Source organism: Notolepis coatsorum, assembly GCF_963971535.1.
Source record: "Notolepis coatsorum genome assembly, chromosome: 15".
Taxonomy (NCBI): domain Eukaryota; kingdom Metazoa; phylum Chordata; class Actinopteri; order Aulopiformes; family Paralepididae; genus Notolepis; species Notolepis coatsorum.
The window spans coordinates 38158219-38180874 of NC_140179.1; the positions used below are offsets into that span (position 1 = coordinate 38158219).

A 22656-nucleotide genomic window follows, 5' to 3' on the forward strand; every position below is an offset into this window, starting at 1 on the left:
TGCCCAATCCAGCTCCATTTTCTCCTGGTCAGCTGGACCTCCACTGATTCTTGCTTAGTGGTCAGACATTCCTAATAATTCTCGAGTTCTGCAGCCGTTAGTTATCTGGCAGCTGGAGAGTTGCACAACACCTTGTTGTTATTCATTCATTCTCTCTGTGTCTTTGGCCTCCTAGGCGCTACATAGAGAAGACCAAGCTGAAGGGCATTAAGTACAAGATCCTGGAGTTCAACCCCATGGTTCTGAAAGGAAAAGTTAAACCGGATTCGTCCCGACCCGACTTGCTGCATCCAGTAAGTTCAAGTTTCAAGTTTCAAGTTTTATTTGTCACATATAATGTACATTACAGTGAAATGCTTGGTTCTGTACGAGTCTCCTGAGATTGTGCTTCAGGGAGTAAAAAAAGTTAAAAGAATAAAGACCAAACACTGTACAAAATATAAAGTACAAAATGCAAACAAAATGCTAAAATGCTAAAAAACTAGGTCAAGTTCTGATGGGTTAGTACATACAACGAGATAGAGAGCCCTTGAGACGCAAAACCCTGTCAGACTTGTTTAGACATTTTCAGACAGCTCGTGTGTTTCTGGAAGGTGAATGTGATGACATCACCCGAAAGCGCTTTAAAGGGTAATGCCGCCCGTTTTAAGAATTCATGTTCTTCCTCTGCCCCAGGACAGTTGAGTCAGTATTTGTGAACACGCACCACTCTCTCCTAAAGCTAGGAATCAGATATTTCCATGGAGAGAAACCTCTAATCAGTGATGTCACTCGGATGTAATGCTCCATAGACAGTGAACTGACTTTATGTGGCCATAAAATGGTTGTATGAGCTTTTACACCCAAATGAGGTTTACATTCTGGTTCAGACCTTCTAGCAAAGCTAGAATATAAACCACAAAGAAAACAGAAAAGTAAATCAATTAAACCATTTAAAATCCGTTAAAAACAACTGCAGACAGTGGTGAAAAGTTTGGCCACTAAAGATTTAAACTGAGTTTTAAAGTGCATTGACAAACGTTCCACCTGTCTGCAGCACAGAAGCCAAGAGCAGATTTTCCAGTGCAAACTCTAGGGACCTTAAGTGTAAGCAGCCAATCACCAGAGCTAGTGTGATAAGGTCCAGGGTTCCAGTCCAGCCATACACATAGTTCCTGTTGGTAGATTTAATTGACTTTCAATTACTGTTACTTATCCTGTCTTCCATCAGGATAGACTTTGCGTTGTGTTGGTTTTTATTTTTTTTAATCCTCTTTTTCTCCGCCTGATTTTTTTTCTATTTTTCTCCCCATCCCAATTTAGTCGTTATGCCAATTCCCCCCCTCCCCTACCTGGTTGTTGTGCGCATGTTCCTCCTACTGGTTGGTACAAGGGAACCCTGAAGTCCACCACACGCTTCCTCCGACACATGTGGAGACAGCCAGTGGCTCTTTTTTTCACCTGGCAGCGAGGACTCTCATTGGTGAAGCGTAACGCGTGGGAGGTCACGCTGCCTTCACCATTTCCTGCCTTTCGTTGAGCAGGCGCCCAGACCTGACCTGTAGGCGTTGCTGTCCACAACGCCAGATTACCACCCTCGACTTCCCTCCCGCTAACTCAGCCAAACGAGTTAGTATGACGATCGGCCCAAGCCCAAGCAATCTCCGCTACACCATCCGACCGCTCGTTGTGTTGGTTTTTAGAGATAGTAGTAGAAAAGTCACTTGAATGAAATCTCCCCTTGAGATAATATACGACACACAGGCTCACAATATTCTCTTTATAACACAGGTTTATTGGCATAAATAGCTAAATAGTTGGATCTGAATACTGAAGAAGGAGACCGAAGAAGCCCTCTCTCCTCCAAGCTGAAATACCAAAGAGACACAAAGATTCTCTCTCCCTGGTTTAATATGCTAATTTGTTCTCACCCTCTCCTTACTTATCTCCCTGTCTGGCTTCTTAAAGTTCGATTGATTGATTGATTGATTGATTGATTGATTGATTGAAAATGTTATTAACAGATTGCAGAATGGGTACAATACAGTACGGCTCAATACACACAATTGTTAACACTTTGAGCGCCACGCCGGGTTTTCCTTTTTACCCGCTGAATGCCACCATCGGCGCCAATGTTAACGTTAATATCGCCAAATCTATGTTTTAAATTATGGCTATGTGTCTAATCTGCCCATCGCATTATCAAAGACTATTTTCCAGTCAGTGCTGTCGAGGCAGATTGTTTTTTTATCGCGTCATTTCCGTTTCAGAGCATTTAGAAAAGCACCCGTTTTCAGATAAAAAACAGCCCATTCTGGAGCATTCTATGAAAATCGTCCTTTACTGGAATATTCCACAACGTTGATATTCGTCGGCCTTTTTATGAATCGTTTTCAAATAAACGCTAGATGATCAATATTATACGTGCACGCAAGCACATTCGGGCCGCGCACGGATAATCGCCCTGTTGATTTCCTCTCGGACTTTTACAGTGAAACCGAAAGAGGACATTTCACAAAACAGCCTATAACTTCATCAAAATTTGTCTGATTATCCTAACACTGATAACATAGAGTCCTTACCTGACATCAGATGGTATCCAACTGGTATATTCCAATTCCTGATCACCATTCGAAAAAATCGATAAGTGTATGGATCCAACGCGATACAGTAGAACTCCATGATCCGCGGGGCTCAGAGGATCCAGAATGAACTCTGATAACCCCGGCTGGATCAGTGGACTGGAAAAAGTGGAGTACCGGATTTTTCCCCCCATCCATTTTCATTGAGTCCATTCCAAAATCCCTTATGTCATCTGAAAGACGATAGGGGGCGCTTTTTTCCACATAATCTCCGGCGGAGCTCGTGTATACTCGGGTAGGCTCGCGTGATGCAATATGATTTCATATAAATAATAATTCAATACAAAATCAGAGAAATCTCGTGAGTGGCTTTCAACCACCTATAAAAAAAATCGAGATATCTCGTGAGTGGCACGGAAAGTGTTAAGGGGATGCAGACCAGAGAAAGACTTTTGTCTTGTTTACATCAGGGTCCCCCATTTTCAATCATAACATTTATGACATACATGACATCCAGACATTTATGACATACAAGATATAAAAATATACAGTACTGTTTATTTAAAGACAGAGTTTCTAAAAGAGAATATACATTCAACATGACCTTGGTTCTCCTAGATTTGTTCCCCCTGCGAGAGACGCCATCTGGATACCTTTCTAGTCTAGCTAACTAAAATGTTGACACTGACGTAATATCAGGTCAGAAATAAGAAGACTGTTCTTTTCATATCAACTCTCTCTCTGCTTAAAGTCCAAGTGAACTTACACCTATATAATTGTCTTAATGGTTTTATTGTCTAAGAAAATGTTATACAAATCCTACACAGTCCAGCAATACATACAGTGGTACAAACAACAATGTAGACCTTGAAGTTATCTGCTCTAACTTGCAATTTGATGAACTTGAACATGTACTATATGCTATACTATATGTTTATATGTGTGTATATATGTATATGTATATATATAACTATATATACTTCTGAGGTATGTTGCAAATGTTTGTTTGTTTTCTTGTTTGCTTTTTCTTTTGCTCAGTTTAATGTTGTTATTTGTTCTACGTGGGCAATGGCAATACAATAATGCATACTTTGACAAGTATGTCCTCAAAAAAGTATAATAAACAAAAAAGTGAAAACAAAAAATAATAACTTGCAATTTGAAAGTTTTGAGATTTATTTCTTCCTGTTTTCTTTTCAGCTCAACTTTGTGCGTTTTTACTTGCCATTGCTTGATATCAATCACAAGAGGGTAATCTACCTGGATGATGACATTATTGTCCAAGGTACGTATGAGAGGAGAAGGGAGACAACTTTCCAGGAGTGGGAGACAAAAGATTTAAAGTGAAATATTTGACACAGAGGCCTGTCTGTTGTTATTCAAGATTTATTTATTGCATTGTGATCGGATCAGGCACGCTTATGCTGCATTCCAGACATATCAGAAATTCCAACTACCGTCGGTACTACTAGGAAAAATGCAATGGAATGGCCCTTGAAGACGGAATTCAGAGTTGGAAACTCTGGGATGCAGTTATCTGATATATAAATGGAATATATGAACTGAAATAGCTTTAAACTCGCTTTAGACTGATTTGTAATCCTTAGAATAATTAAAATTCTCAGAAATATCAGTAACAATATCAAGTTATATTATACGTTACTCTAGCTCCGGATAGTTAGCCATAATAGGGCTAGGGGTCCAAAAATCAGAACCGTCCCTTTAACTTACAACTTTTACATGCTAAACCTTTCAGGTGACATCAAGGATCTATTCCACATCAAGCTGAATCCAGGCCATGCTGCAGCCTTTGCCACTGACTGTGACCTGCCCTCCACGCATGAGATGGTTCGCAGTGTGGGAATGCAGGTGAGGGCTTGTGTGTTGCCTGTATCCCTGTCTGTATCCCTGTCTGTCTGTTACCTGTATCTCTGTCCCTGTCTGTCTGTGTGTCTGTTTCCTGTATCCCTGTCCCTGTATGTCCGTCTGTGTGTTGCCTGTATGTATCTCTGTCCCTGTCTGTCAGACTGTGTTTCCAGTATCCTAGAACCCACCTCACCCCTGCCCACTTTGACAACCTAGGATGGCTTAGAGTAGACAACAGAGTACAGCAACTTGCAATAGGCCTGGTCTACAAGATACACTAGACGACCAAGGTACCCATGTACATGTCAAAATACTTCCCAAAGGTCAGTGAATACCATGATCACAGCACCAGAGGGAGCTCCACAAATCATGTTAAACCCAGATTCGGCTCAAACAAGGGACTAAAAACGTTTCGCAATTATGCCACATCAATGTGGAACGCCCTACCCAAAGCTGTAAAGGAATGTGAATCACTACCCACTTTCAAAACCACTCTCAAAGAACACCTACGGGAGACTGCAATTCGAAACTGGCCCCTGTAAATGTCCCAACCCAACCCCCTCCAATGTACAGTAAATGACGAAGTATGGTTTTGTCAATATTCCAATGTACAGTTTTGCTTGTACAGTTGTACAGTGTGCCCCCCCCCCACCCACCCAGAGTCTTTCTCTGGTCTGCATCCCCTTAACAATTGTATGTATTGAGCTGTACTGTACTGTACCCATTCTGCAATCTGTTAATAAAGTTTTCAATCAATCAATCAATATGTCTGTCCCTGTCTGTCAGACTGTTTCCAGTATCTCTGTCCCTGTCTGTCTGTTTCCTATCCCTGTATGTCCGTCTGTGTGTTGCCTGTATCTCTGTCCCTGTCTGTCTGTGTTTCCAGTATCTCTGTCCCTGTCTGTCTGTGTGTTGCGTGTATCTCTGTCTGTCTGTCTCTGTGTGTTACCTGTATCTCTGTCCCTGTCTGTCTGTCTGTCCGTGTGTTACCTGTATCTGTGTCCCTGTCTGTCTGTCTGTCTGTCTGTCTGTCTGTCTCTCTGTGTGTTGCCTGTATCTCTGTCCCTGTCTGTCTCCTCCATTGTGCTTTATTTATAGGGCCACTAGAGGGAAGTATTTGCTCAATTGAGAGGCAACCAATAATCATACTGATAGTATCCTTAGAAAAGTGTACCATTTGCAGAGCCCTGCAGTTAATTACAAAAATAATTCTCTCTTTTTATTTTTTTCCGCCTGATTTTCTATTTTTCTCCCCATCCCAATTTAGTCGTTATGCCAATTCCCCCAATTGTAAAAAATGTTGAACAGGTTTTAAAAATGTCCATGTACAGTAACTGAAATCCACCATCTCTCCACCCTGAGCCCGTCTCCCAGACGACCTACATGGGCTTCTTAGACTACAGGAAGCAGGGCGTGAGGGACCTGGGCATCAACCCCAGCGACTGCTCCTTCAACCCCGGGGTGTTCGTGGCCGACCTCAAGGAGTGGAAGAAACAGAAGATCACCAAACAGCTGGAGAAGTGGATGGAGGAGAACTTCAGGTGAGGAGAACTTAAGGTGAGGAGAACATGAGGTGAGAACTTCAGGTGAGAACTTCAGGTGAGGAGAACGTCAGGTGACAACTTCAGGTGAGGAGAACTTCAGGTGAGGTGTCTTTGGCCAGCAGTTAGGTTAGCTGATCCGTATCTGCTTCCATTAATTTGTGCTAAGCTAGGCTAGCTTGCAGCCCAGATAGCTTTCTACTGAACGCACAGAGAGGAAATTGGTATCCATCTTCTTGTCTGACGGTAAGTGGAAAAGATGGTAAGATGGCATTTCCCATAATGTTGGCGTGTTCCTTTAAAATGTTAAATGTCAGGGCCCTCATTTATCAACAATGTGTAGAAAGTGTTCTATTTCCGTTCCTACGCAGGGAATTTAGAATGTGTGTACGCACAGAAAAATCGGGATTTATCAAACTTGCGTACACAGGCCCTACGCACACCTGCAAGTACTCTGTGTTGATAAATGCCACTTGTTCTACGCTCTGCGCTCGTGCACGATTTTAAGTATTTGCATATAGAACCGCCCGTAATTAACCATATACGGTAATGAAACCCCCCCATGAAATGTGGAAAAATGGACTAAACCGAGCAAACGTGTGTTATGGGAGAAATACGCGACAGGGGGCGGTCAGGTGGCGTAGCGGAGATTGCGCTCATCACCAATGCAAGACTCCCGGAGTCAGCATTGCTTGAGGCTTGGGCTGATCGCTATACTAACCCGTTTGGCTGGGTTAGGGGGAGGGCAAGTCATGGGTGGGAATCTGGCGTTGTGGACAGCGACGCCTACAGGTCAGGTCTGGGCGCTTGCTCAGCGGAGGCAGGACTTGATGGAGGCAGCGTGCCCTCCCACGCGTTACACTTCACCAATGAGAGTCCTCGCTGCCAGGTGAAAAAAGAGTCACTGGCTGTCACCGCGCGTGTCGGAGGAAGCGTGCGGATGACTTCAGGGTTCCCTTGTACCGACCAGTAGGAGAACATGCGCACAACAAACAGGTAGGGGAGGGGGGGAATTGGCACAACGACTAAAATTGGGACGGGGAGAAAACAGAGAAAAATCGGAGAAAGAGAGGATTAAAAAAAGATATGCGACAGGCTGACAGACGTGTACACGGTGATGATGTCGGATTATGATATCTATTAACTTCCTAAAGACCATTGCTGCCTGGGCAGCGCAAACACTAATAAAGACCGCTAACCACTGTTTGCCGTTGGTGTCATTAATAACCATGCTGGAATATGACTGCCTTTTTTCGTTTCGTTCGATTAATACCCAGGGATTAAAGTTCTCAGTCAATTTTATTCCAAATCGCGACGGATTTTCTGTACATTTTCTACCTGCATATGATTTGTAGAGGCATACAATCCGTGCTGCACACGCTCACACTTATGGTCACTTTACAAAAGGAAAGGTCACTTTAAGAATAGTATAGTATAACTTGAGATTGTATAATATAGCATTGTATAACAGTGTACATAAAGACCCAGTGCCTCATCCGTAGCTAACAGTGTATTGCACTACCACAGGACCTAGCATGTCCTACCATGCTCTGTAAATAACTCATGTACATATACCGATATGCCCTACTTTGTTTACTTGTTTTATTGCACAATGTCGTTCTATTGGATTCTTATTATATATTACTATTGTATTATGCACATCGTTGCGGGCAAGACCCCCCGCATTTCATTGTATACTTGTATGCCGTGACAAATAAAACTCTTGACTTGACAATCTATTTTCATGTCGGTATTAGGTAGGCTATATAAATTATTTATATAGCCTACATTATGCAACAGTAATTTGCGCATAACGCAGCATGGCACAGACACGTCCAGTGATGCAGTGGTGGTCCCACTCGGTACCACGCCGTCCCAGCAGTTTTTTCTGAGCAGAAGTACGCGCACGGATGTGCATGCGCGCGCACACAAAAATGCGTTCACAACTTTCACTGACTCGTCGCGCTGTGCGCCAAGTACCCGGCACTTATCTATCACCTAGACTTTGCATAATAATAGGATACCAATAACATAACAAAGAACGAGAAGTGCAAAACCAAAATACAAGCCCTGTGGGGGTTTGCTTGATCTGTGGAGCTCTCATATGTGACAAATGGTCCCGACTGGAAGGATGAGGCATTAAGTTATGCTTCAGCAGGAAACTGTCCTTCTGTAAACTAAGTTACATTGTTAATTTAGTTTGTATTTACTTTTCTAGTTTAAGTTAATTCAATTAAAGAAATTGTAACTACAATATTGTATCTACAATTACATTTAAAACATTGTTTGTGTTTCAATATAATTTCTTTATATATTGAAGGCTACATCCTGCTACCTTTTTCAGCTTCTCTATTTCAAGGCAATATTTACAAAAACTAAACTAAAACTAGTAATTTCCTATACAAACATGTTTCCTACTATTTATGCATAATAATCATCTGTTCTGTGGGCACGGGAGGGAACATGTATGCGCATGCGCATGTGCGTGCGCGGCGTCATTTAAACAGCGTACAGGCAGTTCTGATATTACGACTGCACCCCTGGACACGTCACACGGAGCCCCGCGAAGCCTTCATACAGTAAACTAACTTGATCGTTAATATAACTGTTGTCCTTGTATCTTTACGCTTATGAAAACATTTAATAATATTTATAGGCTATAGGCCCTCGTTTGGCCATAATAGCCTATTCTCAAATGGCTAAATCTCCTCGCTGACGGACCCAGTATAGCCTATAATATCATATCATATTCCTATATGTCTCCAAGGAATCGTGGGGCTCTGGGGAAGAAAGGTTGGGAACCCCTGCTATAGCCTATAATATCATTTATAATGTTATTATAGGCTATTTTATTTACAGTAGTCTATTTATGATTTGTTTCCATAGCCGGTCTCAGTTATGCTGTGGCTGAGACAGATCAGGATTAATGAAGCTGCTATAGGAGACTGCTTCTCGGCTACAAATTAAAGCCACAATTGAAAATAATGTACTTCCTTTCTTGACAATAGCATATACTATAACCATAATACGAGAGCATACAAGAACAATGAATCTCAGTGATTCTCACTGCCATGTAGCCTACGTATGTGATCAATAAAAACGCGAACTTGAATTCCATCACGTCTGTGCGGGAGCTGTCTCAGTGAAGTTTCAACGGAGGTCATCTATTCTAACCAACAAATTGAAGTAGAAAGCATTTTGTTGTGACCAATCCTATTTGGAAACATGACACAAAATAATAGTATTTAGCTTTTTATTTTAAACAATATTTAATCGCGTTTGGACTTTGGAGGTGGGTGTTCTGCGTCTGCCCCCCCCCCCCCCCCCCCCCCGTGCTCGATCCATTTCCAATATATCACGATGGCCCGTGCCGGTGGCAAAAGATCCGAGGGTGGAGAGGACTTGAATGTGCATGGGGATGGCATGTGCGTTTTGTTCCACACTTAATTTGGGTCCCAATTTGCGGTACAAATCAAGGAGAATGTGTCTCGGGTAGCGGACTCTATAATATTATGTTCTCTCTGCAAATAGACTGCCCTATCTCTGAAAACAGTTCCCTGCGGAGCACAGTCAGTGCACCCCTCCGATAACGCTATATATAAACCATGCTGCATTCATTAGGAAAGAAAGACCTATTCCAAATGCTATTTATAGGGTTCGACAATAATTACACTACTGTCGCTATTTTACAATTAACTATAATGAATTACGGGTCATACAGAACACGCGGCAGTGTTGGAACTAATGGACGAAAGCTTATTTCCGTGTTGCAGGATTCATATTCTACCGCTGGGCGCCAGGTACGCATGGTCTGAGCTGTGCGTAGATATACGCCCAAAGTCAAGCACACGTTCAAATTCAAAGTCCCACACTTTGCTTAGAAATGATCGTACGCACGGGTTACGCACATATCTGTGCGTACGCACCATTGATAAATGAGGGCCCTGGTGCGGCTGGGTAGTGTAGAGGTCTAAGCACTCTCCTACCACTGCAGAGACTCTGGGTTCGATTCCCGCTGTCAGTCGTTCCGGCTTGGTCAGTCGTCACTACCAACACAATTTTCAGTGTTCGCCGGTGGGGTATGAGTCCTGGTCGCTGCAACAGCGACTCCTACTGGTCGGTCGGGGCGCCTATTCAGCAGGGAGGGGATCTTGGCGAAATAGTGTGAACCTCCGCACACGTTATGTTCTCCCAGTGAAACTCCTCGCTGTCGGGTGAAAAGAAGCAGCTGGTGACTCCATATGTATCGGAGGAGACGTGTGGTGGTCTACACCCAGACCAGACCGACAGTAGGGAAGCATGTGGTGGTCTACACCCTGCCCAGACCGACGGTAGGGCAGCATGTGGTCGTCTACACCCTCCCCAGACCAACAGTAGGGCAGCATGTGATAGTCTACACCCTCCCCAGACAGTAGGGCAGCATGTGGTAGTCTAAACCCTCCCCAGAAGACAGTAGGGCAGCATGTGGCAGTCTACACCCTCCCCAGATTGACAGTAGGGCAGCATGTGGTAGTCTACTCTACACCCTCCCCAGACTGACAGTAGGGCAGCATGTGGTAGTCTACACCCTCCCCAGACCAACAGTAGGGCAGCATGTGGTAGTCTACACCCTCCTCAGACCAACAGTAGGGCAGCATGTGGTAGTCTACACACCCTCCTCAGACTGACAGTAGGGCAGCGCAACGACCAGGAAGGCATAAGGCATTTGTGGATGGGAGGATACACAAAAAAAGGGTTGAATGTCTGATGTAAATGTTTCCACCTCTTTTCCTCTTGTTTAAATCCCCAGGGATAACATATACAGCAGTGCCATGGCAGGCGGGGTGGCGACTCCACCTATGCTCATCGTCTTCCATGACAAATACACAACTATAGACCCGCTGTGGCACGTCAGACACCTGGGTAAGACCACCGTGCTTCCACACTCCAACATGGAGAGTTCTCATTCAGGCATTCGTTTATTATTAAGAGTCAATGTGTTATGTGTGAGTGCCAACAACGAGATTTCTCGTTAGTTCATGCCAACCGTTCAGTGCCAACGACGAGAGATATTGTTTTTTTATTATCGATTTCCATAAATTTTTCATCAATCTAGCCTCACGTTACCAGTGGGGATCTGTCTGAACTCGAACAGGGAAAATACCGCCCTCTATCGTCTCTCCGGATGGTACTGCACCCCTTTGGATTGGATTGAATGAAACGCATGGAGAAAAAAAAAAAGTCCTGCTTCCACATTTTACTTGTCAGACATGTAACCGGAGACGATCAAAGTCATGGCACACCCTCAGAACAGCGGAAAATGTGTTTCCAGTACCCAGCGTTGGATCAATAAACGCGATCGATATTTGGAATGGCGATCAGGAATTGGAATAATCTTTTTGGAGAACATCTGATCTGAGGTAAGGAATCTATTTTACCAGTCTTGGGATAGCTATTTTCACCTATATATCAGCATGTGCCATATGCGTGTATGTGTGTCTGTGGGATCAGGAAATAAGAGATTTTTCAGCCCGCTTCTATAGCGTGCATAAGTACATAATAACATAAAGTATCGATAATCTAGCGTTTATTTGAAAACTATTCATAAATAGGCCAAAAAATTACGTGTTTTGTGTATTCCAGTAAAGGGTGTTTATCACAGAATCTTTATTTTCTTCTGGAACTTTCATAAAACAAGCATTTTTCAAAATGGTATAAAACGGAAATGAACAGATTAAAAAACAATCAGTTTCGACAATGTTGACTGCAAACAAGTCATTGATAAGCGACGGCCATATTAGACACAGCCATAATTAAGATATAGTTTATGCGTTCGCAAATATGAGAGCTCTATCATTGAAGTGGGTGTTGGCACGCAACAGGGTTCCGGGGCCCCGGACCCGTGGCACTCAAAGTGTTAAGAGAACAGTTCTCAAGCTCACCAGCAGTTAGCTCACGGGTGTTGAGTGCATTCACCAAATGTTGTGAATTTCTGACCACCTACAAAATAGGCATCACAAAGCACAGCAAACCGTCTCGATACAGTAAAATGATAGTTTAGATTTAGATTTTTGGAACCCCATTTCTTACTTACCAATGATGATATTCATGAGTGAGGCTCAGCTTGTACAGACTGGAGCTCAACCCGGTTGACTTTGTGGCTAACTAGTCAGAGTTAGTATGAGGAACAGCATGGATTGTGCTGAGAAAGGACTCTAATACTCCACATCATCATTACTAAGTAATAAATAGGGCTAACGCCTAACGTTAATTACAACTATTCCTTTAATTCCTACCAAGGCAAGATTAGCAGAGAGACCCACATGTTGAAATTGGTGAACGTATCCTTTTAAATATAGAAGTGATGCATCATTTATGAAATGTATACAATGGCATGCATATTTCTTGATTCCGATTGTGGCTGAAACAGTCAAGTTAGACGTGGTTATTTCTCATAACACACGCTCGTGATCCCAGAACCCGCCCACAACCGAATTACAATCACTCCGACAGTTCGAGTTTTTAGAAATGAAACCAAGATGGTGGACAATACTCTTTACGAATGGCTGTGTTGATAGTCATAACGACTTTCAAAAACGATTGTCACGTGGAATGTGTTAGTTTCTTACACAATGTTGGATTATGAAATTAGTTGGTCATGACTCATTGTGGAACAAAATATAAATCGCGGGAAGTCTGTTGTTCGATGGGATTTGTCAAAAGGACACTCATTTCACTGTTAATAAAATGTTCAAGCAATCACTTTGAAGCAGCTCGGAGGTGCATGCCATCTAAGAATGAAGTGAGCGTGTGTTATTGGAATGATTGAAAATTGTATTAACCGAAACTAGTCTTTCCCCGCCATGCTCATTCTGCCGAAGACGCCGTAACACGTCTTTGATATCAATATTTCAAAAATCTGTAATTGAAATAATTTCTCCCCCGGGGACCTGAGATATACTGCTGAGCTCCACTCAACTCTCTAACGGTTCAAGAGCGCCATCTGGTGGCCGATCGGGGGATCGCCCAGGGGAGAAACAGGATGTAGAAGCTGGTGCTCATTTCAATTCGGTCCGATCACTCGCTATAGGTCCCGGGACTCGAGCTCGATACAATACATAGCGATCCGTTGCCAATAACTCGACAAACATGATTTGGACGTATATACTATTATACAACCTGGAAATGGATCGGGTATTTCTCCATCCCATAATAGAAAAAATTCTGTTCCACGCTCATCTGCCAACGGCGCGAGGAAGCTACGGTGAGTTTCAGCGTTATTTTCCTCTATACTAACTGCTCAAATGATCATATCACCCACACTAGATGAATGATATAACGTTGCCCACGGAATTATAAATGACCCCCCGCCCATCCGGTCAACATCAGATCATACGTAGTAACTTCTAGAACTACGTGCAGTTGAAATTTTTTATCTGGCACCGATCGCTATCAAACTGTATTTGATCATCAATATAATGCATTTAGGGCTATAAATCAAGTTCTGGAGAAAGCTGCAGGAAACGATAAAAACACTTATACTTTAGACCGTATTTTAGTATGAATATGTGAATGAAAAAGTATAACGTTGCTACACCCTGAACAATAGATAAGACATTGAATGGGCCATAATAATGTGAATTTAGCAATACAATTTAAAAAGTTATAGCCCTGCAAAGAAGGGGGACTTCTCCATAGACAAATAGAGCTGGCTAGGGATGGTAAATTATGAATTTAACCATGGCGATCAAAGTGTTAATGTCCGCCTTGTTTCGAACTGGTTATGCTTAGTTTTTTTAGAGCAGGGCGATAGACCACCAGCCCTGATTCCAAACATAACAGACTTCGAAAGAGGGCCTAAGCATAACCAGTTCGAAACAAGACAGACATTAACATTTTCAATCAATCAATCCATTAACTCACGCTCACTTAAAACAGCGCACCTCCCAGCTGCTTCCTATAGAAAGTAGGTTTAAAAAAAAAAAAAAAAAAAATTTAAAAGCCTACTTTCTTCAGGCGGTTAGGTGGCCGAGCGGAGATTGCGTTCGTCACCAGCCCCGGAGCTGAGCTGGATTTGCCTGTTCGAATCCAGCTCACAGCTCCGGGGTTGTCACCAGCTTGGCTGGCCGTCTGCACTGATACAATTGGCTGTATCAGAGGGTGGGAGAAGCTGGCGGGGTGGGTCCGGGTCGTTGTAAACAGCGACTCCTACAGTTCGGTCGGGGCGCCTGCTAAGCGCGGATTGGACGTGAGGGGGATAGTGTGGTCCTCCCACACGCTACGCCCTCTCAATGAGAATCCGCGCTGCCAGGTGAAAAGAAGCGGTGATTGGCTGGACGTGTGTCGGAGGAAGCACGTGGTAGCCTCCACTCTCCCAGATGATCCGACTGTGGGGGGTAAGTGCGCAGCGACCAGGAAGGGACTGGGAATTGACATACGACTAACATTGGGATGGGAGAAAATCGGAGGAAAATTGAGGGGGAAAAAAGACCAATTAAAAAAAAAAAAAAAAACTACTTTCTATAGAAGCATCCAAGAATGAAGTGAGCGGCAATTGTATAAAGATGTAAGCACCGTCTATCTGTAATAAAATGTTCAATCAATCAATCCAACCAATAACACACGCTCACTTCATTCTTGCCTTGAAACAGCGCACCTCCGAGCTGCTTCCACAACCGAGGCAACTTCTCTTTTCTTTTTTTTTAACTACTTTTTCTGCAGATGGTTGTCAATAAATCTTCAATTAATGTGTGTTTATTGTATAGCAATAGGGTTGGATGAATTCGGCCATTGTATAAAAGCATTACATCACCCGACAGAGTGTTATAGAAATTAGATCACGCCTATGGGGGTCTAACGACCACCCATAGGCGTGATCTAATTTCTATAACACACTCTGTCGCGTGATGCAATACACATTCTTCTCTCCACATCAGGCTGGAGTCCCGACGCTCGCTACGCAGAAAGCTTCCTCCAGGAGGCTCACTTGCTGCACTGGAACGGCCGCTTCAAACCCTGGGACTACCCTAGCGTCCACCCGGACCTCTGGGAGAAGTGGTACATCCCGGACCCCAGCGGAAGGTTCTCCTTGATGCGACCCAACAGCGACGGCTAAATACAAGGGCACGGACTGTACCATATCTGAGCCAGAGGGGTTTTACGACCACTGTGGTGCAAGATGGAATAGGAAAGAGACCTATTGTTGTGTTGAGGCATGCTCTTTGAAAGCCCAAGTCTTGTTCGTTTGCAGCGCTGAGGTGCCATAATGATTGCAGCTCTGGGGTGCTCCTATTGTCATTTCCAGGAAAATAAGCAGCAATAGTGTTTGTATGTCAGTTTTGTCCCAGGGACAAGATGTCAAATGCACTTGCGCTAGTGTGAAAGGTAATGCTTTTGTTGACGTGACAATGTGACTTTTTAAAAAGCCATTTGTGTGAATACACCGGAGAAGGATCATCAGCTGATGCCGAGAATGAAGACTATGAATGACATAATTGAGAAATAAAAAAATTAAAAAGACAAACTGAAGCCCAGATTCATCCCTTTCTCGGAAACATTTAATGGTTCTCGTGACAGGAAGTCGGCACACATTCCATAACCGGTCAGTTAAATATTAACAAATTTTACAGTCATGAGGAATGTGAAAAAAGAAAAGAAATAAACGAACCAACACAAGGGCTATGTTCACACTGCATGAAATAGTGACCTGAATCAAATTATTTTTTAATTATCATCATTTCTTTTTTGTACTCTTATGCGACGCCGATCTGTTTTTTTTCATGACGGTGTGAACCACACAAACTACATAGAATCTGATCTTTTCGATTCAGGCCACATTCATGTGGTCCTAAATCAGATACAGGTCTTTTTTTGTATTAGCTGGCCTCCACTGCATTAAACTTATAAATTAAACCACAAACTGACATTAGTGTCATCCATGTTTACATCCATCATCGTTATTGTTGTTCATTTGGGTCAGTTCAGGAGCGTGAACAGTTCACAGCCAAACTAAAAACAGATCTGAGCAATAAATCACAATTGAGCAGTAAAGCTTGCAGTGTGAACGTAGCCAAACATAAGCAGTGCCATATAAAACCCAAACCACTTAGTTACCCCTCCCCCCAACCTGCAGAGTGAAAATGCTCAGTTATCAAAACTCTGGCCCCACAGTCCACACCCTCTACCCCTCACCCCTCCTCTTCGTGACGCTCAGAGCTCTATTCTTGTGTTGCCCTAGAAAGAAAAAAGAAAGGGCATTAATTACATTCCAATAACATTCTTAAAGGGGACCTATTGTGACAATTGGTAAATGGTGCATTTATACAGTATAGAGCAGTTATCAATTTTTTTTGTTCCTCACATTCACACACCGGAAAAAAACTACAAGATTTGCCATTATATTGCTGGATCTAGAGTTATATTGTCATATAGAAGTACGATAATTATCGTATTTGTACGATAAAAGCAGCTAGATTGTTACAGGCACAGAAACAGCCTGTTGAGAACAGGACTGAAACAGAGGTATAGAGGCTGCTAGAATGAGAACAGGACTGAAACGAGGTATAGAGGCTGCTAGAATGCATAATTGTGTAGTTTTTCAAAGACATGTTTAGGGTACCTCAACAACCCTTTTGAAAATTACTCAAATATGTTCCATTTAAAAAAGAAATCCCCCATGAAACATAATTCAGAGCATATTTGGCGTTCACGGTCCGATTCATTTCTGAATGAAACAGGATGTTGGGGGCGGGACACGGAGATGTATAGAGTGAGCACTTCCTGTTCCTCATGGCCCGACAACATTAGAGTCAGATGATCTACAAGTGTGTAGTGGAAATTGCCTGTTCTCGTGTGTATACCGCCACCTAGAGGCTCAGATTTATAACCAATTAAATGACAGATTTAATCTCATTGGCTGAACTGTATAGATAGGAAGTACTCACTCTAGCTTTAATCTCATTGGCTGTACTGTGTAGATAGGAAGTGCTCACTCTAGCTTCGCTGACGGGACATGGTAGATAACAGCAACATGGAGTGATGTTTACATTAGCCTTTACTCTTTTAATATTGACCGAGTGCGTATCTCAAAATGCCCCTCTACTCACCACATTTTCAGCCGCCTCCTCATCTGCGTCAATGTCCTCCTCTTCCTCCTCTGCCTCCTCCTCAGGCTCCTCCTCTGGCTCCTCCTCAGGCTCCTCCTCAACCTGCCAGAAGTAAGGACATTATAAGCCCAACATTACTCAAATAAAATGTTTAGGGCTGGGCAATATGACCAATATAATAATATGTTTTAGTTTTGACTAATTTCTTTTTTATGTCATTATCTTGTAATACAATTAGCATAGTAGGTAGTAATATAGGCAAGGAAGAGTATTTAGTGACTTAAGTGCATGATAGTAAAAAAAAAAATCAAATTAAAATCTTAATTTCAGATATTGATTGAAGTGTATTTTTAGTCGACAGTGGAAAATCGGTCGGGTTTCGGCATATTAGGTAAAAACTATATCCTCCATATATTACACACATATATATAGTATATATAAACTGCATACCTTCTCGTCCAGGTCTACGTTCATACTGAGTCGCAGCATGCGTTCTATCCGGTCTCCGTAGGCCTTGGTGTCGGCCAGCTGGTAGCCTGAGCGCAGGGTGGCTGTCTCAAACAGCACCACAGCCAAGTCAGAGGCAGTCTGGTCTTCTGCGTTACTCTGCAATAGAAAAGAGGCTTCAACATTAGGGGCAGTTCGGATCAGTGCTCGACCTGCGTTACTCTGCAATAGAAGAGGCTTCAACATCAGAGGGATCAGTGGTCGACCAATATAGTGGCCATCGGGCTGATACTGGCTTTTTTTTTTATAACATCGGTACATCACCATGTTTCGTGGTCTCAATCTTAACACTAGAGCGGCAATGGTACATGATGGTATCGTATGAAACTAGAGATCACAAGGAATCCGTTGATACCGATCACTACATGCTAAATTAATTTAGGGATAAATTAGGACTCAAATTCATATTTTGAAGGGGGGGAAAATACTGGAATATTTTATATCCAAAAGTTAGCAATATTTTGTCAGGCTAAATTTAAGCCAACTATGTTTATTTAGGTTAATGTTAGCAAGTGCAAACCTAGTCGTCATCAGCCTGCAAACATTAGTGAACTTAGGTTCAGCATTTCTGAGTCTTATTTGTTAGTATTAGATTGTTGTATTTCATCAGCTACAAAACATTGTCAACTAGGGCTGTCCCCGACTAAGGATTTGGATAGTCAACTTTGATTGGCCGAAATTTGCCGATAGTCGACTGGTAGTCTGCCCCCCCCCCTCCCTGAATGCAAAATATATTAAAAAAATTGTATCATTCCATTTGGGCTGTGGGGGGTGCTTAATGTCTGAAGGAGACGACTGAGGGCTGTCCTCTGCGAAATAATGCAATTGGTCCACTGATGGATACATCTTGATATTTGTCTAGTCTAGTGTGTTCACTAGACGGTGAAATCCTTTCAGTGCCTCTGTGCCCATTTTCTTAGGCAGTTAGCCTCGCTGGTATGTGCGCCATTAGCGTTAGCGTTTTTTTTTTTGCATTCGACTAAGAGGTTGGCAGTCGACTACGGCTACTTTCGATCGATTTCGGGGTCAGCCCTAATATCAACCATAGGCCGCCCTGCTCTCAAAATGTCAGTATCGGCCATTGAAAAACCCTTATTGGTCGACAATGCAGTAACGTCAATTCACAGGAGATGTGAAGTACAAACAACGTCTATATTGAAACCTTATTGACAGAACCTCCAGCGAGGAAACTCACGTTGACTTTCTTGAGCAGGTCCTTGATCAGAGGGTGTCTGGGGTTGATCTCGAGTGTCTTCTTCTGGCTCGCGTAATAGCTGGGAGCGGGAGAATCATCCAAAATATTATTAATAGGAACAGAATTATGATGAACATTGCAGCAAATGGTCTTTATGGTGCGCAATCATAATGCTTAACCCTTTCACTACCACACTACAGAAGGTTACCTTTCACTACCACACTACAGACTGTTAACCCTTTCACTACCACACTACAGACGGTTAACCTTTCACTACCACACTACAGACCAAACCAATGTAGATTTCAGTGAGCTTCAGTCCGCTTGTAAAGACACGATTTTGATCCCATTGACTTTGCTTTAGTTTGTGGCCAACTAGCCGGAGATGATATGAGGAACTTTGTTGAGAAAGGACTACCAATATCAACATCATTGGCAAGTACAAAACAGGGCTCCAAATCCCTTCAATCGGTGAAATAATAGTTCCTCAGCTCCTAGGTACTTAATCATTACCTGGCAAAGATACAGTACGACAGAGGAAGAGCCTAGTGGAGATGTCTTTACGACAGATGAAGAGCGGAAGGATTTAAGATTTGTTTATTAAGGACAATGCAAATTAATGAACATCATTTACATGTGTATGCATAGCATCACAGCATGATAAGGACGTAAATATGCCGGGAATAGCACAGGGCTAATTTCCACCCGTAGTCCTAACATAAAACAAACACAAAACGGACCTTACAATGTTCATTCATAAAAACTGACATCACTGACATGACCACACTAACATGACATTCAGTCAGTACAACATCACTAACATCCCTAATGAGTGCATATTTGGCTGTCTAAGGAGGGCTCACCTAGCGGAGAAAGATGAAGAGGAAGGAGGGCTCACCTAGTGGAGATGTCTTTGCCCGTCTGATAGGCCTGAGCCTTCATGATCCTCTCCATGTTTCCAGACCAGCCGTACTGGCTGGCAACCAGGGCGCAGGGAGACTTGGTCAGCCTCTGAGACAGCACTGCCTTCTCAATCTAGGGAAGCAACACGCAGAAGAAAGAACCTTTAACACTTTAAGGACCGGTCACGTATATATATACGTGTTTCGGTGCCATGCGTTGTGGACCAGAGCCACGTATATAGCCGTGGCAAGTTTTTATTGTTTTATTCCATATTTATAACGCTATTAACGTCCACGATCGAGATGCATGACCTACCCACATATTTGATTTTCGAAACATGCAATACCGGCCAGATCCGCTTAGGGGCGCCATCGCTCCACTGCAGTATCATTGAGGGCGGTTGTAAAACAAATATATATTTTACAGTCTGGGCGGATCATATGAGCCTCGATTCCAAACGAAGACCCTCCATCTTTGATCCAGTTACCGAACACATATTTCAGCCTGGAATAATGGGATTTATGATTAGCCAATGGACATATCGATCTACCAGAATCCAATGACTAATGATGAAATGCTGCCGGCGATCACATGGCCTGACGGTAGGATACTATTCCCCCAAATTACAGCTGGATTGGATATTGTTTTAAAACCTAACATGATCGATCACTGACATTGGCTACCTGAACGCACACTGTATTGCTAATCAATAATACTAATCGGCGTTCCCCGCCGCCCCCATTTCATCCATAGATGCTCTGTAATAGTCCGGATGCTACGCAGTTTGTTTTATTTCATTCGTATATATACAGCAGAAATGGCGTTTGATATAACGGCGCCAACGTTTAGCCTATTATCTAGCTTCCTGGAAAAAAGACGAGACGAAAAGCGCGATAAACCTTATATTCACGACGCTACAAAATGACAACCAACCGATGGATTTTTATTTTCTTTAAGCCATTATGAAGGCACGGTTTATGCACTCAAGTGACAATGAGAATAGACAGATATATAGCTCTTAGAAAGTACATCGGTTTGTAAACAAACCTGTCCTGAGGCATAAATCGCCGCAAGACTGTGGTCGCCAAAGTGTTAAGAGACAAGTATAGGCATGGAGGTGGAGTGGGTGGAAGACGTGTCGAGCTGGTGATCTCATTCAGACTTGCGTAACAGATAAGGGATGTGCGGAGAACCGTGAGAGATGAGGATTTTTCTATTTCACAGTAGCTACTGGCCATTGAGAAGCTATAGATGGTTATGATTTCCGGTCGATTGTTGATATTAGCAAACACCGCAACAAGGAATCAGCTGTAGTCCAAGCCAATTTACCTCTAGACATCATACAAGTACAGTACAACGAAAAGAAGTTTGGCATCCAACCAGAGTGCAAATCAAATGTAACAGTATGGTAGTAGTCGTATACAATGTACAGGTGATCAAACTGAATATAAAATGTATAAATCAGTACTACTGAGTAATAGTGCTAATCAGATGTATGTACAGAGTTGTAGTATTAATATGTATAGTGATACACGTATAAAGACAATAGGTAAGTCATACTGGCCAGCAGCGTAACTAGTAAGAGTAGGTAAGGGATATGTACAGAGATATAGTATCTACAGATATGTAAAAAGGATTATATGCAGGTAGGTACAGACAGACGTGGATATATATACAGAGTAAGAATAAATATATATATGGTATATACAGCATTATTGTACAATTCCACTGAAAACCTCTAGAGTGGTAGAATTCTAAAATAGAATTCCGAGAAAGCAATAAAAAAAAAAAAAAACTAAACTACAACAGAACCATAGACCTTGAGGGAGTTAAGAGAGACTGACCATGTCCTTCAGGGAGGTCTCCTTCATCCAGGTGGTGAGGGGCTCGTACTCCTTCTCCAGCGCCTCCCTCTTCTCCTTGGCCTTCTCGCCCTCGTTGAACTTGACCCCATCCTTGGCCACGTTCTGGAAGCGCTTGCCGTCGAACTCGGGCAGCGCCTGGATGCAGTACTCGTCCACGGGCTCCGTGAGGTAGACCACCTCGTAGCCCTTCTTCAACAGCGTCTCCACGAAGGGCGAGGACTCAGCCTGAACACAGAGATTCAAGAGGATTATTCATCACATACATACCAGGGCATACAGTGAAATGCGGGTGGCCATGCCCGCTTCGATTGTGCAATATATATAGACATGTTAAAAGTCCTGAGATAAATGCAATACAATGTTAGCTACGAGTTAAAGGCAGTGGGTCCTATGTACACTACTATACAATATACAGTTTTACTCTACTGTATATCCCTATGCTATATACAAGAACCACAACAGTTTTCCTTAAAGTGACCTTTTTTTCCCTCCTTCCTTTAAAGTGTCCTTTTCTTGTGTGTTTAAAGTGACCTGTGGTGCGGGATGAGGATGAGTCTATAGGAGCTTTGGATGACTGAGATGGCAAACCTCCCACCGAAGGTTACCCCAAGTTATATCAAAACCTTCCGCAGAACAAACCAACTACTACTGAGATTACCAGAAAGGTACATTTTACATTTACCTGAACGCTTTTATCCAAAGCGACTTACAAGTTCTGTACGACAGGTCAGCAGGAATGGTACAACTCTGGCAGCTAAAGGTAAGTAACATTGTTCTTCAAAAAGTGTTGAACTTTGAGTGCTACACTTACATTTTGTCATTTAGCTGAACGCTTTTATCCAAAGAGACTTAAAAGTTCTGTACGACAGGTCAGCAGGAAGGGTACAAGTCTTTCAGCTGAGTAACAATGTTCGTCAAACAGTGTTGAAACTTGGGTGCTGCAGTGTTGACGTTGACGGCATATAGTAGTAGACATTAGCATAGTAGGTAGTAATATAGGCAAGGACGCTTATTTAGTGGCAAAGTGCATGATAGTAAAAGACAGTACGAAGGTTTTTTATTTTGTTTTTCATTTAAAAATATATTGATTGAAGTGTTTTTTAGTCGACAGTGGACGATTGGTTTGTTTCGTCT

General features: G+C 42.7%; 2 protein-coding genes across 3 annotated transcripts in view; one reads left to right on the plus strand and one right to left on the minus strand.

The window, feature by feature from the left end:
• The window catches only part of glt8d2 (glycosyltransferase 8 domain containing 2), a 66849-nt gene extending 51379 nt beyond the window's left edge, over positions 1-15470 (plus strand). The window contains exons 5-10 of one of the 2 annotated variants that reach the window (XM_084330723.1): positions 176-293; positions 3762-3846; positions 4318-4430; positions 5790-5968; positions 10758-10870; positions 14884-15470. In XM_084330723.1, the coding sequence (XP_084186849.1) occupies positions 176-293; positions 3762-3846; positions 4318-4430; positions 5790-5968; positions 10758-10870; positions 14884-15062 (787 nt within the window). In that variant the 3' untranslated portion in view covers positions 15063-15470. The remainder of the gene's footprint in view (positions 1-175; positions 294-3761; positions 3847-4317; positions 4431-5789; positions 5969-10757; positions 10871-14883) is intronic. The other variant, XM_084330724.1, reaches the window with a different exon arrangement.
• Position 15471: 1 nt separating this feature from the next.
• LOC311241806 (endoplasmin-like) overlaps positions 15472-22656 on the minus strand; it is a 28693-nt gene continuing 21508 nt past the window's right edge. The window contains exons 13-18 of the mRNA XM_084330722.1: positions 21502-21747; positions 19653-19789; positions 18755-18833; positions 17503-17658; positions 17053-17154; positions 15472-16180 (exon numbers count right to left, since the gene is read on the minus strand). Of these exons, the coding sequence (XP_084186848.1) occupies positions 16157-16180; positions 17053-17154; positions 17503-17658; positions 18755-18833; positions 19653-19789; positions 21502-21747 (744 nt within the window). The 3' untranslated portion in view covers positions 15472-16156. The remainder of the gene's footprint in view (positions 16181-17052; positions 17155-17502; positions 17659-18754; positions 18834-19652; positions 19790-21501; positions 21748-22656) is intronic.